The sequence below is a fragment of the Neoarius graeffei genome, chromosome 1, assembly GCF_027579695.1.
Source record: "Neoarius graeffei isolate fNeoGra1 chromosome 1, fNeoGra1.pri, whole genome shotgun sequence".
Taxonomy (NCBI): Eukaryota; Metazoa; Chordata; class Actinopteri; order Siluriformes; family Ariidae; genus Neoarius; species Neoarius graeffei.
Genome location: NC_083569.1, coordinates 73,363,997 through 73,383,455, shown reverse-complemented (window position 1 = coordinate 73,383,455; position 19,459 = coordinate 73,363,997). Strand labels below are relative to the sequence as shown.

General features: G+C 43.5%; 1 protein-coding gene across 1 annotated transcript in view; it reads left to right on the top strand.

Annotated features, from left to right (window-relative positions):
• The first annotated feature begins 267 nt into the window (after positions 1 to 267).
• col4a5 (collagen, type IV, alpha 5 (Alport syndrome)) overlaps positions 268 to 19,459 on the top strand; it is a 144,262-nt gene continuing 125,070 nt past the window's right edge. Inside the window, exon 1 of the mRNA XM_060924161.1 lies at positions 268 to 539. Within this exon, the coding sequence (XP_060780144.1) occupies positions 417 to 539 (123 nt within the window). The 5' untranslated portion in view covers positions 268 to 416. The remainder of the gene's footprint in view (positions 540 to 19,459) is intronic.

The window sequence follows — 19,459 nt, the reverse complement described above, 5'->3', positions numbered from 1 at the left end:
TTCATTGTTTGTTTACATGTTCGAAATAAACTATCAATCAATCAAAGTTCTATAGATTAAAAAAAATAATAATAAATAATAAGTTTCATGAAATAAATCTGCACTATGGTGGCCCGTGGAATTTATTTAGCAGTTTAAACGGTCCGTGCGTGCAGAAAGTTTGAGCCCCACGGGCCGAGGGGCCCTTCAGGGACTATTTGGTGTGAAGGCGGAGTAATTGGGAAGTAGTCCGGCCCGCAGGTTAAGGCGTCAGAGAAAAAGTTAAGGTCGCAGTAGGCAGCGCTCCTATCGCTGAAGAGCCTGGAGGCTTTGAAGAATCCGTCTTTTTAGTTAAAAAAAAGACCACCACCACCACTCCATATCAGAGAGAAGTTATCAGGGGAATATGAGAAGCTCTCCATGCGCTCGAGGTCGCCATGGTCCATGTTGAAAGGGTGGATTCTTTAAAAATGAATAAAAAGTTAAAGAGTCTGCAGAAGCTCGTCGCCGTGCTGTTCTTCATATCTCTGTCCATAAGCGTTCAGCAGTCTGAGTGTGCGGTAAGTAGCCTGCCTACCTGTCCACTGCTCTGGATTATAATTACCGCTTATAGTTATAACACAGTTATAATACAGTTATAACACAAGTGTGCGCTGTTTGCAGTGTGTTTTCTGCGAAGAGAGCGCCCGCGACCGGGAGCCTGACGCACGCGCGTCCCAGCTGCAGTTAGTTTATAAATAGAGGTGGTTTGCTTACTTTAAAATAGTGTTTTCCATTATTGTTCATTAAATTAAGATAATAACATTTTTAAAAAATAGTATAAGAAGTGTAGTATTGTATTTAATTCCCAATATGTATGTTACTGGAAGCATGTTATTACACAGGGAGCTGAGAAAGGAGGCTCTGTACAGCAAAGCAGCGCATCCTAGTTTGCACAGATCTCTTGTGCACGGGTGCGACATGTGCAAACACGCCGAGTCACTATTTTCTTATTTCTTCTGAAAACCCAAGGTCCACATCTGAGTCAGGTTTGAAGAGATTTGCAAACTCAAAAGGGTGTTAGAAACCATTTAGTGTCTGGGTTTGGAAAAAATAAATAAATAAATCTTACAGTGCATGAATAAATAAAATATTTAGTGTGTCGATTTATTTAAAATAAAAAGTTGCTTTCGGTTTCAACTCAACTTTGTCTTGGTGAGAGCTTGAAACATGTCGCTGCATCACTTGTACCAGACGATAGGCCTCGTTTTGCAGTCATTTTTAATTGAAGATGATGTGCCTTGGCATGTTATGTTCTGATCAGAGACTCTGATTAAACTTTCCTTATCCATCAAGCCGAGACAACTGCTTCAAGATTTAAAACACACACACGCACACACACACATCAAATAACATTCTATGAACATTTTCCTGAAAATGAAACTCAATTAGTCACTCCTACAGCACCATTAATGACCAACTGTGGTCAGATTAGCCAACAGAAAGGTTGACAGCAGAGTGTATTGTTCCGTAAGATGCTAATCTCCAGAGGAACAGGTTCACACTTAGTGATCGCCAACATGACTAAACTCTCCAATCGGAATAGTAATGCACTGATCTAGAACACATCGTTGACAGACTCTAGGAATGTACCGGATGTCCTTCAAGGAATCCAACAGCCCTTTGACTGGTTGCTGGGGTTCCGCCCTATTTCATCAGGGAGGAGTCAGGTAAGGCATAAACAGAGACATAAAGATCTGTCTCCGCCCCCTTTACCCACCCAACAGGCTGGTGCAATTACTTATAGCATGCCATATTGTGTGTGCAGTCTCTTAACTTCTATAGGGCTTTAGGTTATATGGGGTCGATGTGTATATGTTTGAGTGATGCTATCAGGAAGATAGTGTGTGGGGCCAGGTATTCATGTGAGGAGCTAGTCAAGGCTGTGTGCGGCTCCAACAGGCCCGTCTGTTTGAATGGGTCATGGAAGCGGATCAGGAGGGTTGAGTATGGAGCTGTAAAACGCACTTGTGTCTGGATATCACAGACAGAGATCAGAAACAGAAAGTAAGGTCTGTTCGGGTGAGAAGGACACTGTTTATTAAATTAAATCAAATTTCTGCACATTGCAAGTAGTCATAAAGTAAACTCGTATGTGTTTGGTTGCTAAGATTGAATTTTGTTTGTTCAGGAAGAGTATCATGTGAGGCCTAGCAAAGCTGCAAATGATGGTTTTCTTGTCAGTTAAGCTGCGATGTTTTCAGAAGGACGTTTCACAGAAGACTGCATGGCTGCATGTCCTGTGTCAGCTGCTGAGATGAAATTCTCGATCTTCTCCACTAGTGAGGATTACCCCGCAGTGTGGGAACCTACACCCCCATTTTTTTTTTTTTTGGAATGCCAAAACCTTTTAACTCAGTCCAGTGTGGAATGTGTGCTTCTGATTCCAGCCCACTGTCTCTATGAGACAATGCCACCTAGTGGACCTTCAGTTTATCAGGACATGACCTGGAATTTCATGTGTGCTAAAGTTCATGGAGGGGAAAAGCCTCTTATTTTGGGCAAGTTTGGACAGCAGGGAACGTTGTTGAAATCAGTTGGAGATTTTTTTTTCTCACTGCGTTTCTATTGATTCTTAAAGTTAGAGTTATGTAAAGTCTAGTGTTTGAGGTACAGTAGTGCTTGAAAGTTTGTGAACCCGTTAGAATTTTCTATATTTTTGCATAAATATGACCTAAAGCATCATCAGATTTTCACACAAGTCCTAAAAGTAGATAAAGAGAACCCAGTTAAACAAATGAGACCAAAATATTGTACTTGGCCATTTATTTATTGAGGAAAATGAACCAATATTACATATTCGTGAGTGGCAAAAGTATGTGAACCTTTGCTTTCAGTATTTGCTGTGACCCCCTTGTGCAACAATAACTGCAACTAAACGTTTCCGGTAACTGTTGATCAGTCCTGCACACCGGCTTGGAGGAGTTTTAGCCCATTCCTCCGTACAGAACAGCTTCAGCTCTGGGATGTTGGTGGGTTTCCTCACATGAACTGCTCGCTTCAGGTCCTTCCACAACATTTCCATTGGATTAAGGTCAGGACTTTGACTTGGCCATTCCAAAACATTAACTCTATTCTTCTTTAACCATTCTTTGGTAGAACGACTTGTGTGTTTAGGGTCGTTGTCTTGCTGCATGACCCACCTTCTCTTGAGATTCGGTTCATGGACAGATGTCCTGACATTTTCCTTTAGAATTCGCTGGTATAATTCAGAATTCATTGTTCCATCAATGATGGCAAGCCGTCCTGGCCCAGATGCAGCAAAACAGGCCCAAACCATGATACTACCACCACCATGTTTCACAGATGGGATAAGGTTCTTATGCTGGAATGCAGTGTTTTCCTTTCTCCAAACATAACACTTCTTTTTTTTTAAAGATTTTTTTGGGGCTTTTTTCACCTTTATTGGATAGGACAGTGTAGAGACAAGAAACAAGTGGGAGAGATCAGGAAATGACCTTGGGTCAGAATCAAACTCAGATCCCCGGATTTATAGTATGGTGCCTTATCCAACTGAGCCACAATACCCCCAAGCATAGCACTTCTAATTTAAACCAAAAAGTTCTATTTTGGTCTCATCCATCCACAAAACATTTTTCCAATAGCCTTCTGGCTTCTCCACGTGATCTTTAGCAAACTGCAGACGAGCAGCAATGTTCTTTTTGGAGAGCAGTGACTTTCTCCTTGTAACCCTGCCATGCACACCACTGTTGTTCAGTGTTCTCCTGATGGTGGACTCATGAACATTAACATTAGCCAATGTGAGAGAGGCCTTCAGTTGCTTAGAAGTTATCCTAGGGTCCTTTGTGACCTCACCAACTATTACACACCTTGCTCTTGGAGTGATCTTTGTTGGTCGACCACTCCTGGGGAGGGTAACAATGGTCTTGAATTTCCTCCATTTGTACACAATCTGTCTGACTGTGGATTGGTGGAGTCCAAACTCTTTAGAGATGGTTTTGTAACCTTTTCCAGCCTGATGAGCATCAACAACGCTTTTCCTGAGGTCCTCAGAAATCTCCTTTGTTCGTGCCATGATACACTTCCACAAACGTGTTGTGAAGATCAGACTTTGATAGATCCCTGTTCTTTAAATAAAACAGGGTGCCCACTCACACCTGATTGTCATCCCATTGATTGAAAACACCTGACTCTAATTTCACCTTCAAATTAACTGTTAATCCTAGAGGTTCACATACTTTTGCCACTCACAGATATGTAATATTGGATCATTTTCCTCAATAAATAAATGACCAAGTATAATATTTTTGCCTCATTTGTTTAACTGGGTTCTCTTTATCTACTTTTAGGACTTGTGTGAAAATCTGATGATGTTTTAGATCATATTTATGCAGAAATATAGAAAATTCTAAAGGGTTCACAAACTTTCAAGCACCACTGTACATTAGTGTGGAAATGCGTTTTAGCTCTTTGTTGATTGAAATTGTTGCTTGCTGGGTGAAGGTGTTCTGCTGTAATGCACATTATATGAGGGTGTCCTTTGATCCTGTCACACATGAGGAAATCTGTGACCACCTTTCTTCCACAATGCTGGTGTGTGCGTGCGTGTGTGTGTGTGTGTGTGTGAGAGAGAGAGGCTTGTATGTCGATTGTGAATTGCACTATAGACTTCATATACAACTGACTTCTATGTTTCATATAGTAACCATAGCTTAATTGACGTAAAGTATTAATTATTTTTATATGAATTCTTCCATTTTCCTCCATTCCCTGCTTAAATTATTTCTTTTTGAAAACAGTGAATAAAACATCATAAAAGCCATAGTTTGTCAAAGTGCTTTAAAGCCCTTTTAATTATTGAAGCATCTTCAAGTACTGTGACATTTTTTGTCATCACGCTTTCCTAACAACCGTATAAACATGTACACTTACTTGCTTAACTGTATGTATTTTTTTTAACCTACACGTGTGGACATTGGTGGAATGTGCTGTTTATGCATGTGTTTTTGTGCAAGAGCACACTGTCAGATGTAGGACTACAGTAAAAAAAAAAGCACAGACTGGGAGGAATTATGTCCCAGCCATCAGGTATCTGTGTTCGTAGCCAAAACATCCATTCAGAGTAAAGATATGGATCCAGACAGTGGTGATGACAAGGCTAGGGTTGGTGGCTTTGCCCGCTTTCATTTTTTTTCTTGATATATTCATCTTCAGCAAGTGCTTTATCCTGGTTTGGGTCACGGTGGATCTTGGGAACGCTGGACATGAGGTGGGGACACACCCTGTATGGAACATAATCCAATGGAGGGCAAGAATATTCCAGCAAATTCTGTCTCAGCGAGCTGGACTGGGTTCACACGTTTTTTTCATAGCCATCCATGCAGGGAATATCTTTCCATCTTTCAAAACACAAGTCTCGCCGTCTCTCACTATGGCATTCACTATGTTAAGTTGGGTTCAGTGTTCTGAATAGAAATCATGCTGGCAAGGATCAATTCTTCGTTCTTGATAATCTCGGCTGATTCTTGCCATGACATCACTTCTCTACTTGCTCCACTTAAGCCTAATCTCAGGTGGAATGTGTGTGTGTGTGTGTGTGTGGTATAGTGTAGCCCATGATTGTGTAAACAGTATGCTCTTAGGACCAAATTGTGAATGTAGAAAGGGGACATCTTTCAGTGCTCACAGTTCCTATGTGGAGACTGTTCTTGAGACACTGGGCCCAAAGCAGGAATACACCTGAGATGGGATGCCACTTTATCCCAGATCATCACACACACTCATTCCCATCTAAGGGTAATTTAGAGCAGTATATACCTACCAGCATGTTACAGAAATGTGGATTGAAACAGGAGAACTCAGAGGAAACCCATGCAGACAGGATTGAACCTCAGACCCCTGAGCTGTGAGGCTACAATGGTAGTCTGGTGCCTCAAAATAAAAACAACAATAATTTAAGAATTTTCCTTGGTTTCCTGCCAATTCCTACCCATCAGCCAGCTCTCGCTTTTTAGACAATAGCTACCAGACGCTGAGACTGCGTAGGCAAACACGTACCTACTCAGGCCAAGTTTACATTAGACCGTATCTGTCTCGTTTTCTTCGCGGATGCACTGTCCGTTTACATTAAAACGCCTGGAAACGCTGGGAAACGGGAATCCGCCAGGGTCCACGTATTCAATCCAGATCGTGTCTGGTCGGGTGCTGTGTAAACATTGAGAATACGCGGATACGCTGTGCTGAGCTCTAGCTGGCGTCGTCATTGGACAACGTCACTGTGACATCCACCTTCCTGATTCGCTGGCGTTGGTCATGTGACGCGACTGCTGAAAAACGGCGCGGACTTCCGCCTTGTATCACCTTTCATTAAAGAGTATAAAAGTATGAAAATACTGCAAATGCTGATGCAAATACTGCCCATTGTGTAGTTATGATTGTCTTTAGGCTTGCCATCCTTCCACTTGCAAGTGGTAAGTGATATGCGCTGGGATCACACACACAGCGGCTCAGTCCCGAATCACTGCTTGTGTACTTCACTCGCGCGCTCTGTGAGCTGCGCAGGGCCGGAGTGCGCACCCTCCAGAGGGCACTCGCTGTTCAGGGCGGAGTGATTTGGAGCGCAGGATGCCTGCGGAGCCGAGCGTATCCGTGTATTGGTGTTGCTGTGTGCACGCGAATCATGTATTGGTGTTGCTGTGTGCGCACTAATCGTTTTAAAAACGTTAATCTGATGATCCGCTGATACGGTCTAATGTAAACCCCACCTCAGAGACCCATAAAGCTGCCAAGCCACAGCTTTTCAAACTGCTGCTAATGCTGCATCGCAGGGCAGCATAACACACTCAGAGGAAAGCTCTGTTTGCCCTCTTCCACATACCTGAGCTCACAGACACCTACAATTAGCGACCGTCACTGTGTTTGACATGAGAAGGACAGGACAGTATGCCATCCTTCTCAGATTGAGGTTTACTGTTGCCATGTGGGAGCCTCCTTTTCATTTTGCTTTGCTCTTATGATTCCTTCAAGACATATGAAGTCAACTTTTCAAACTGCTGCTCGTTCAGAGGAATGTGCTAATGACTTCTTTTATATACATGCAAAGATGTCCACAAGCACTGGTGAGCAGCGGTTTTCTCCGCCTACTCGATCCCAGAAAAAAAAAACTTGCATTTCAATGTTCAAGTGATTTATATCATTTGCGCTGCCCATAATTTGCTGCAAATCCAAATATTTCACCACAAAATTGTTTTCGATACGGGTCTAGCATGACCGGAAGCAACACCATATTTGTTGATCGATTCTTGTGCTCTGATTAGCTGAGCCAGACCACACCGTAACAGACGATGGTAAAGATGCAGTTGGTTGTTTTTGCAGACGATTTCACTCGGTTTTCACAATATGCCACCGAAGAACAAACTAAAACCTTTCGTGGGCCAAATAAATATAACGTCCATGCTTCCTGCAGTTTTGTACATATAAATTGTCATTAATATTTTCATATTTGGTGGCACGGTGGTGTAGTGGTTAGCGCTGTCGCCTCACAGCAAGAAGGTCCGGGTTCAAGCCCCATGGCCGGCGAGGGCCTTTCTGTGCGGAGTTTGCATGTTCTCCCCGTGTCCATGTGGGTTTCCTCCGGGTGCTCCGGTTTCCCCCACAGTCCAAAGACATGCAGGTTAGGTTAACTGGTGACTCTAAATTGACCGTGAATGTGAGTGCGAATGGTTGTCTGTGTCTATGTGTCAGCCCTGTGATGACCTGACGACTTGTCCAGGGTGTACCCCGCCTTTCGCCCGTAGTCAGCTGGGATAGGCTCCAGCTTGCCTGCGACCCTGTAGAACAGGATAAAGTGGCTCGAGATAATGAGATGAGATGAGATTTTCATATCTAAGAATTGTTATTTTCATATCCAGAAGCTACCCGAAGTGCCTCAGTTTCCATAGAGATGTCTGGTCCCTTAGCTAAGGCTTCATACTTATAAAGTGCAAGTGCACATAAGTAATTGTGTGCAAATATTTATGCTGAAATTAAAACTATACATTGCACAATAGCACATCAAGTACATTACACATGCACCAAATAAGCTCACCATGTAGTCATGTTACTGAGCCAGGCAGCGTACTACAGAGGGTAACTGAGAAAGCCAAGCACACACACATCTGGAGGGAAATTTCAGACATATTTTACAAGCATTTTACAGGGAGATGGTTCGTAATTTATTAGCTGAGAATGCACCAGAAGGCATGTAAATTTCAAAATTTTCTGGAGGGGGCCATGACCCCAGACCCCCCCAGCACAAATTCCAGAGCTGCCTACTACATTTTTTCAGCCGGCTACTTCAGATTTTCTGGAGAACCCTGTACATGAGCTCACAGATGCTCACGATTAGCTCGTGCTCCTGTGATTGACAGGGAAGAGAGTATTCTATCCGTCCCACCTAGAGAGTGATGCCATCCAGCCCATCCAGAGAGCATGGCTAACTTTACTCTCTTGGACTCCTAGCTGTGGATGATGGTGGATTTGCGACCTCACAACGATGTGGTGAACAATTTTCTGTTTCACTGCTCATGTTATACTTTCTATAATAACAACAACAGATATTTACAGGGACGTTTACAGATGCGGGTAGCACGGTGGTGTAGTGGTTAGCGCTGTCGCCTCACAGCAAGAAGGTCCGGGTTCGAGCCCTGTGGCCGGCGAGGGCCTTTCTGTGCGGAGTTTGCATGTCCTCCCCGTGTCCGTGTGGGTTTCCTCTGGGTGCTCCGGTTTCCCCCACAATCCAAAGACATGCAGGTTAGGTTAACTGGTGACTCTAAATTGAGCGTAGGTGTGAATGTGAGTGTGAATGGTTGTCTGTGTCTATGTGTCAGCCCTGCGATGACCTGGCGACTTGTCCAGGGTGTACCCCGCCTTTCGCCCGTAGTCAGCTGGGATAGGCTCCAGCTTGCCTGCGACCCTGTAGAAGGATAAAGCGGCTAGAGATAATGAGATGAGATGAGATTTACAGATGCTCAAATAATTTACTTTCTTAATATATGCCAAAATGAGCATCGTTTCAACAGTTTAAACAGTGACAAAAATATTCATAAAATTCCTCAGCGATAACTGTTACTGAAGTATTACTGATAAAGTCTTATAAATGACTGTATTCAGGTATTACAAGTACCGTGACAGCCATAAGGAGTATTAAAGTTTGTATTTACTTTGTTTGATCAAGAAAATAGTAATGGCTTGATGAATGCCTTTAATTTAATCACAGTGCCACGTTAACAAGTGTGTTGTTTGTGGAGAGTCTAATGGCCACCAACTGGCATGAATGTGTACGAATTCAGTACAGGTTAATGGTGTGTGTGTGTGTGTTCCTACAGTGTGGTGCAAATGGCCTGCAAATGTCATTTAAATGTAGCAGGTGTACAGTGATCTTTTATAGCCCTTGAGTGTTTAGGTAGCTAATTACTTCAGTCTTCCTCTCTCACATCACCAGTAACTCTTTGTTATGCACACGCACACTGCGATCCATTTGTTTTTCCTAAGTTTGGCTTGGATGTATGCTGACAGTTTGGGAGTGTGAGACTGGGAGGTTTGTTCCACCACACACACACACACACACACTGTTTGATCGCACAGAAGAGGTCATCAAACCTTGTGTGTGGAATGTGAAGGGATGAGACAGAGAGACACTCACACTATCATTATTTAAAGAAGTGCTTCATTTTTACTTTTAAATGTGTATTGACTTTGTGATTTTTTTCCCTTTGTATGACTCAGTGTCTTTTACCTGGAGCTATCTTCTAATCTCAGTCTGAGGAATGTTCCAGACCCACTCCTGTAGCATCTGGGTACAAGAAAAGAAAAAAAACAGAGAGAGAGAGAGAGAGAGAGAGAGTTTCTGTTATTACCTGCGTTTATTCCTTGAAATCTGTTGCTGTATATCCTACACTTCTCATACACTTCATACACTTCTCCTCATGTCTGACAAAAAGATTTCAAGTTTAACACAGGCTGAAATGGCTCCTCAGTCAAGAACATTGAGCTATTGCCTTTTTCATCTCTTTTTAAGTCATGTAACTCCTCTAAAACGATATACAGTGGGGCAAAAAAGTATTTAGTCAGCCACCAATTGTGCAAGTTCTCCCACTTAAAAAGATGAGAGAGGCCTGTAATTTTCATCATAGGTACACTTCAACTATGAGAGACAGAATGGGGGGAAAGAATCCAGGAAATCACATTGTAGGATTTTTAATGAACTAATTGGTAAAGTCCTCGGTAAAATAAGTATTTGGTCACCTACAAACAAGCAAGATTTCTGGCTCTCACAGACCTGTAACTTCTTCTTTAAGACGCTCCTCTGTCCTCCACTTGTTACCTGTATTAATGGCACCTGTTTGAACTCGTTATCAGTATAAAAGACACCTGTCCACAACCTCAAACAGTCACACTCCAAACTCCACTATGGCCAAGACCAAAGAGCTGTCAAAGGACACCAGAAACAAAATTGTAGACCTGCACCAGGCTGGGAAGACTGAATCTGCAATAGGTAAGCAGCTTGGTGTGGATAAATCAACTGTGGGAGCAATTATTAGAAAATGGAAGACATACAAGACCACTGATAATCTCCCTCGATCTGGGGCTCCACGCAAGATCTCACCCCGTGGGGTCAAAATGATCACAAGAACGGTGAGCAAAAATCCCAGAACCACACGGGGGGACCTAGTGAATGACCTGCAGAGAGCTGGGACCAAAGTAACAAAGGCTACCATCAGTAACACACTACAACGCCGCCAGGGACTCAAATCCTGCAGTGCCAGACGTGCCCCTCTGCTTAAGCCAGTACATGTCCAGGCCCGTCTGAAGTTTGCTAGAGAGCATTTGGATGATCCAGAAGAGGATTGGGAGAATGTCATATGGTCAGATGAAACCAAAATAGAACTTTTTGGTAAAAACTCAACTTGTCGTGTTTGGAGGAGAAAGAATGCTGAGTTGCATCCAAAGAACACCATACTTACTGTGAAGCATGGGGGTGGAAACATCATGCTTTGGGGCTGTTTTTCTGCAAAGGGACCAGGATGACTGATCCGTGTAAAGGAAAGAATGAATGAGGCCATGTATCGTGAGATTTTGAGTGAAAACCTCCTTCCGTCAGCAAGGGCATTGAAGATGAAACGTGGCTGGGTCATTCAGCATGAAAATGATCCCAAACACACCGCCCAGGCAATGAAGGAGTGGCTTCGTAAGAAGCATTTCAAGGTCCTGGAGTGGCCTAGCCAGTCTCCAGATCTCAACCCCATAGAAAATCTTTGGAGGGAGTTGAAAGTCCGTGTTGCCCAGCAACAGCCCCAAAACATCACTGCTCTCGAGGAGATCTGCATGGAGGAATGGGCCAAAATACCAGCAACAGTGTGTGAAAACCTTGTGAAGACTTACAGAAAACGTTTGACCTCTGTCATTGCCAACAAAGGGTATATAACAAAGTATTGAGATGAACTTTTGTTATTGACCAAATACTTATTTTCCACCATAATTTGCAAATCAATTCTTTAAAAATCAGACAATGTGATTTTCTGGATTTTTTTTTCTCATTTTGTCTCTCATAGTTGAGATATACCTATGATGAAAATTACAGGCCTCGCTCATCTTTTTAAGTGGGAGAACTTGCACAATTGGTGACTGACTAAATACTTTTTTGCCCCACTGTAAAACGTGATAACACACAGAATGACTGCTGTGGGTAGGACAGACTCTGTATAAACAAGCCTGTCTGTTGGACTTGTTTCTATCCACAAATTTATTTTTGATTATTGATTTACTAAGTATTGGCCACATGCTTAGGAAAGCCTTAAGAGATCTCTGTTAGCTAATGTTTAAGGTGAATCTTTCAGCCAGAGCTCTCAGTGTGACCTATGAAGTTTCCATCTGCCTGTTTTCGTCCAGACATGACACATTCACCTGGAAATGCCAAAACGTTAAAAAACCCAAAATATCGCAGCAAAGTTCTTACACTTGGATGACTTGGAAGAGATATGAATAAAGGTAATTAAAGCACATTTTGGAATAAATCATGATGTACAGTCTAGTTTATATGCCAAGGCTAAATTAAATCATAGCCATGACAGTACACTGCAGTGGTGAACGGTTACTATTAGAGCTGGGACTTGAGCTCAGCCAAAACTTAGCCAGACACACCAAAAATGCAACAGGGTAAAGGATTTTGCAAGGGATTAGCGGCAGGCTGCCAGGCTGCTCCGTTGTGTGTAGTTGTCGATGTTGATTTTAAAAATAACTAAGTAAATTACACAGGTAAATGAACACTTAAATCTGAGGGCCCGTTTACACGAGGACGCTGTCGGGTAAAAACGACTAATTATTTTATCGGAAGTGCCTTTCGTCTACACGGGGACGGCGTTTTCGAGGCTGAAAAACGGAAAAATTTGAAAACGCCTTCCAGAGTGGATAAGTTAAAAACAGCCCCCGTTGCATATCCGTCTAAACTACCCAATACGCGAAACCCTGCTCGGATCTGCTCATGTTGGGTACGTGTTTACGTCATAGTAAGAGCATGTGTGGCAGCGGGGGCGTGGTCAAGTGCCGGTCTGTGACAGGAGGGTGGAGTCAGGGAAGGTAAGTGGCAGAATCACTACACCTGATGTCAATTAACCTGTGTTTGTGTGTCTTCCCAGTGACCGCGCCCTATTTAAAGAGGGAGAGCAGAGACGCTCATCCCCAAGCTAGATGCCGGTTGCGTGTGTGTCTGTTGGTTTAAAAATCTTGTTAGACTGAAAAGTGTGGCAGTAAAGCCTATTTGTAAACCTGATCTCTGTCCTGCCGTCCTCTGTGCTCCACCCACTCATATAGAACGGCTACAGCATGTCTGATTACATCGATCCAACGGACCTTCAAGCTGCTCTGGCAACCCCACGAGTAGCCATAGGCAGAGTAGTCAAAGTTTTCGCGGCGCAGATATGCAGATCAGACAAGACGGAAGACGTTGCGCATGCGTGCAGACATAGCGGAGGTCTTTCACAGCACCACTAAGCCGCCTGGCATGCACATCCAATTTAATTCCACACATTTATGCGTCACCGTATAGACGCAGATTTCCTCCTTGAAAACGGTCGTGTAGACGCGGAAAAAAGTGAGAACGAAAACGGACTTTTGCGTTTTTGTTTCAGACCGTCTCCGTGTAAAGTGGGCCTGAGTGAAAAATACTGTTGAGTGTGTGTGGAAGAAGAGTCTGGAGACAGAAATCGTAGTTTTTCGGTCGTTAGTCTGTGCTACTTGCTCTTGATAGCACTGGCTTGACCGCTTTATTAGCATTTGCTAACACTACTGATGAACGCTACACCGGCTGGAAGGTGACTTCACTGCTGTGCCGATGGCGCCGACTCGTGGTTAAGCTCGCATTGGCCTTCAAGAAGGTTGAAGGCGATACATTTTTGGTCCCTCCCACTATAACTCAAAATCTGATTGGTTAATTCATCTGTCACTTCCTACATAAACATACAGTGCCATGGCCTTCTGTCCCAGCAATGAAGTCCGAACCAGTGAGTGAGCAGCTCGAAACTCTTCTCAGCCTCGAGACAACAAACAAAAAAATCTCATTGGATAACTGGATTTTAAAGTTTTCAGGACAGTAACCCTTTCATTTCTGAAGCAAATTTGATAGAAAATGAGGCTGAATTAGAAGAGAATAATTATAATGAAATTATGAAAGAATGAAAGAAATTAAATATAACATTTGAAATGCTGATATGTTTGGGCTGTCTCTGAAGGACTAGAAGGCCCTGACGATTCCCCTCTGGTCCATTGCATATGGCTAGCAGTAATAACTTGCCTACAGAAATGTCTTTTATCATCCATATATCGGTGTTATTTTCTAAGATAGAAATCTTGTCTTTTTGGTCTATGCGTTTCCAGAGCCTTTATCGCTCTATTTAATTCACAAGCACAGCTGCACAGCTATAGAAACTCTGCCATTCATGTCTGCTGCCTCTGGGCCTCAGAAATCATTTCAAGCGCTTCAAACTATTCATGTGTGTTCAGGTGAAGCTCACGGTAGACACAGCAGCAGGTCAAAAGTTTATTCAGCATAAAGCTGGACAGGAAAGTTCACAAAACTTATGGCTCGTATCAGTCACGGAGGTAGAGAGCAGGAGTTCTGGTTGAAATGAAGTCATCAGAATGAAATGGGTCTCATTACGGGTGCATGATATAGCTGTAATTTTTTAAACAGTGGTCAGCAAGAGTATATATGGTGCTGTTCCACATATCAGATCTCAGGCAGTGCAAAAATGCATCGTGTTCTTCATAGCTTATGAGTAGATCCATATGAATTACTCCTAATGAAGTCATATTTAACCCTCGTCGTATTTTTCTCTTTTTATTGCTGATAATGTGGATTTGAGTGATCTATAGTGTTACTGAGCGGTAGCTGAACATGAGGTCTAAGTACCTGATGGATCTGCACTGGTACAAGGGGTCCCAGAGTCAAAATGATATAATCATGGTCATTCCAACCAGCGTTCTGATACATCTCTGTGCATCTCTGATCATAGTGTATCGGTGAATGTAATGTGTTCGGATTACTTCTGACTTTGGCCAAAAGTATGTGGATGCCTGACCATCACACCCATATATGGGTCTTCCCCAAACTGTTGCCACAAAGTAGGAAACACAAGGATGTCTAGGATGTCCTTGTCTGATGTAGCTTTGCAACTTCCCTTCACTGCAAAACTAATGCCGCTTTTCCACTACCAACGCGGCTGAGTTGGGCTGAGCCGTGTCGTGCTGAGTTGGGCTGAGTCGAGCTGAGTGGGGCTGTTGGAGTTGCATTTCGACTACAACCGCGCTGAACCGTGCTGGCTGGAAGTGGGTGGACACATTGGGTGGAGTTAGCGAAAGTGGGTGGACGTCACGTGATGTCGTTAGGCGGTGCAAACAGTGACATCAGTGACCTTTTAAGCGGTAGTCTCACGACCCGGATAGTAAACAATAAACATGGAGGACATGGAGTCATTAGTGTTGCTGGTCTTGGTGCTGTGGCTTGTTGTCACCGACAACGCCAACAGATACTGGCAAGAGCGTATAGATGAGGCGAGGCGCATAAGGCTTCAGAAATTCTCGTAATAAGTAATTCTTCTTCTTCCGGGTTTACGGTGTTTACAGATCCCAGCGTGCTCGCGGGGCGTGTGTGGGCATGTGAGGACACGCCTCCTCACCAATCAGTGCACAGGGGAGTGTCTCCTCACGCCCCTAGCCCCACTTGGCTCGGCTTGGCTCGCTTCAGCCCTACTCCAAAACCGTGCGAGTTTTGGGTGCTGAGAAGGGCTGAAGCGAGCTGAGTCGTGCTGCTCTGAGGTAGTCGAAACGTGAGCTGTGTCGGGCTGAAGTGAGCTGAAAAAGGGTAGTGGAAAAGGGCCATAAGACGCCAAAACGTCTTCCAGCATGACAGTGCCCTGTGCACAAAGCAAGATCCATGAAGACATGGTTTGGCAAGGTTGGAGTGGAAGAAATCGAGTTTCCTGCACAGAGCCCTGATCTCAGTTGCACTGAACACCTTTGGGATGAACTGGAACACCAACTGCATCCCAGGCCTCCTCACCCAACATCAGTGCGTGACCTTACTATTGCCCTTCTGGATGAACGAGCACAATTCTCCACAGCCACACTCCAAAATCTATTGGAACGTGTTCCCAGAAGAGTGGAGGTTATTATAATATCTTGAATAGGATGTTTAAAAAGGCGGTATGGTGGTGTAGTAGTTAGCACTGTTGCCTCACAGCAAGAAGGTTCTGGGTTCGAGCCCAGCGGCCGACGAGGGCCTTTCTGTGTGGAGTTTGCATGTTCTCCCCGTGTCCGCGTGGGTTTCCTCCAGGTGCTCCAGTTTCCCCCACAGTCCAAAGACATGCAGGTTAGGCTAATTGGTGGCTCTAAATTGACCATGAGTGTGAATGGTTGTTTGTCTCTGTGTGTCAGCCCTGTGATGACCTGGCGACTTGTTCAGGCTGTACCCTGCCTCTTGCCCATAGTCAGCTGGGATAGGCTCCAGCTTGCCTGCAACCCTGCACAGGATAAGCGGTTACAGATAATGGATGGAAAATGTTCAAAAAGTAAATATGGGTGTGATGGTCAGGTTGCCACAAACTTTCAGAGTATATATTTTATTTATGCTTGAGGAACGAGAGAGAGAATTTAAAGTTTGTATATCTATGAAAGGTTTGCTTAAATAAACAGACTGAAAATGAAATCTATGGTATGAAATGTATTTGACAGAAATTTTAAGAAAAAGTGTATTACCACATATTGATATTATATTGTTATATGACCCAGCCTTAGCAGTAACATGAATTTCTGATGGTGGTTTATTGTTACACCACCCACCACTAGGTCTCGTTGATGGATTCCATTCAATGAGCTGGATTAAGAAGTGATCTGGCAACAGAATGGAAATGTATCAATCGACAGTTGGTATATTGTGGTTTAGATATGCCATCTATATCTGTCTCAGAGCAGAGGCTGAGTTGGCTGCTTGTGAGAACAGTACGTTATGACGAGACATTCTAGCACATTCCTGATTGACGTGATAGCGACACTATTGTCTTTTGCTGAATCAGGCTTTTTAGGTCAGTGGTCTGGGGTCAGGCCACACCTATGTACATGACCTCATCAGTCTTACAGGTGGTGCCATTTTCTTATATATTTGGTCGCAAAATTTTCTGTGTGATCCACAAAAATAAAGACAGAATTATTCAGATTGAATTGTTGAGATTTTTCACTCTTTTAGATTTATAATGGGGGCGGCACGGTGGTGTAGTGGTTAGCGCTGTCGCCTCACAGCAAGAAGGTCCTGGGTTCGAGCCCCGGGGCTGGCGAGGGCCTTTCTGTGTGGAGTTTGCATGTTCTCCCCGTGTCCGCGTGGGTTTCCTCCGGGTGCTCCGGTTTCCCCCACAGTCCAAAGACATGCAGGTTAGGTTAACTGGTGACTCTAAATTGACCGTAGGTGTGAATGTGAGTGTGAATGGTTGTCTGTGTCTATGTGTCAGCCCTGTGATGACCTGGCGACTTGTCCAGGGTGTACCCCACCTTTCGCCCGTAGTCAGCTGGGATAGGCTCCAGCTTGCCTGCGACCCTGTAGAAGGATAAAGCGGCTAGAGATAATGAGATGAGATGAGATTTATAATGGATAAATGCAGTAGCAGGACAGTGTGTTACTTTCAGCCTTACTTACCTACTTACTTACGGCACTAAGACTCAACCTCAGCCTAAAAAGCAGATCATAGCCCATAAAACTGTCAGCGCAACGCTGACATATGTCACATGTATTTTGTTTTACAGAGCTGGTCTCACTGAGCTCTGTATAAGTCTCAGTATGAGAAGTACAATTTTACACTAAAAAGTTTCAGCTCAAAATAAACTGACTGAATATGACTCTGAATGAACAAATCTGTTATATACTCCATCCATCCATCCATAGCCGCTTATTCTGTTCTACAGGGTCGCAGGCAAGCTGGAGCCTATCCCAGCTGACTATGGGCGAGAGGCGGGGTACACCCTGGACAAATCGCCAGGTCATTGCAAGGCTGACACATAGACACAGACAACCATTCACACTCACATTCACACCTACGGTCAATTTAGAGCCACCAGTTAACCTAACCTGCATGTCTTTGGACTGTGGAGGAAACCGGAGCACCCGGAGGAAACCCACACGGACAACATGCAAACTCCGCACAGAAAGGCCCTCGCCGGCCACTGGGCTCGAACCCAGGACCTTCTTGCTGTGAGGCGACAGCGCTAACCACTACACCACTGTGCCGCCCCGTTATATATTCTATTAGTATAAATACATAGTTGATTATAGGAAATCACACGTGCTGATTGGTCGAGAGATTTGGACTCTTTCTCTGTAATCACCTCAAGTGACTCAGCAAAATGGCGGCCAATAACTTTGTTACTGTAAGTGAGGAAGAATTACAAATTATGAAAGAAAATGCTGTCTCTAAAAGCACTAATGATGCTACGAAGTTTGATCTAAAACTATTCAAAGGTAAGGTGGAACTGTGATTTATTTTATCCATTTCAAAACAAAGTATTTTATGTGACTCAGCATAGATACAGTTGTGGTCAGAAGTTTACATAGAGTGACATGAACGTCATCTTGGATATGAATGTCATGGCAATATTTGGGCCTTCAATGATTTCTCTGAACTGTTCTTTTTATGTGGCAGAATGATTGTACAGCATACATCTTTAAAAAAAATAGAATTTGGTGCACAATTTTTGGTGCAAAAATCCGAATTCGGTGCACAGGGTCAAAAGTATACATACAGGGTAAAAAATTTACATACAGTTAGGTCCATAAATATTTGGACACTGACACAAATTTTCTTTTTTTACCTGTTTACTGAAACATATTCAAGTTATAGTTATATAATGGACATGGACATAAAGTCCAGACTTTCAGCTTTCATTTGAGGGTATCCACCTTCAAATTGGATAAAGGGTTTAGGAGTTTCAGCTCCTTAACATGTGCCACCCTGTTTTTAAAAGGACCAAAAGTAATCGGACAATTGACTCAAAGGCTATTTCATGGGCAGGTGTGGGCAATTCCTTCGTTATGTCATTCTCAATTAAGCAGATAAAAGGCCTGGAGTTGATTTGAGGTGTGGTGCTTGCATATGGAAGATTTTGCTGTGAAGAAAACATGCGGTCAAAGGAGCTCTCCATGCAGGTGAAACAAGCCATCCTTAAGCTGCGAAAACAGAAAAAAATCCATCCAAGAAATTACTACAATATTAGGAGTGGCAAAATCTACAGTTTGGTACATCCTGAGAAAGAAAGAAAGCACTGGTGAACTCATCAATGCAAAAAAGACCTGGACGCCCACAGAAGACAACAGTGGTGGATGATCGCAGAATAATTTCCATGGTGAAGAGAAACCCCTTCACAACAGCCAACCAAGTGAACAACACTCTCCAGGAGGTAGGCGTATCAATATCCAAATCTACCATAAAGAGAAGACTGCATGAAAGTAAATACAGAGGGTTCACTGCACGGTGCAAGCCACTCATAAGCCTCAAGAATAAAAAAGCTAGATTGGACTTTGCTAAAAAAACATCTAAAAAAGCCAGCACAGTTCTGCAAGAACATTCTTTGGACAGATGAAACCAAGATCAACCTCTACCAGAATTATGGAAAGAAAAAAGTATGGCAAAGGTGTGGTACAGCTCATGAGCCAAAGCATACCACATCATCTGTAAAACACAGCAGAGGCAGTGTGATGGCTTGGGCATGCATGGCTGCCAGTGGCACTAGGTCACTAGTGTTTATTGATGATGTGACACAGGACAGAAGCAGCCGGATGAATTCTGAGGTATTCAGAGACATACTGTGTGCTCAAATCCAGCCAAATGCAGCCAAACTGATTGGTCGGCGTTTCATAAGACAGATGGACAATGACCCAAAACATAAAGCCAAAGCAACCCAG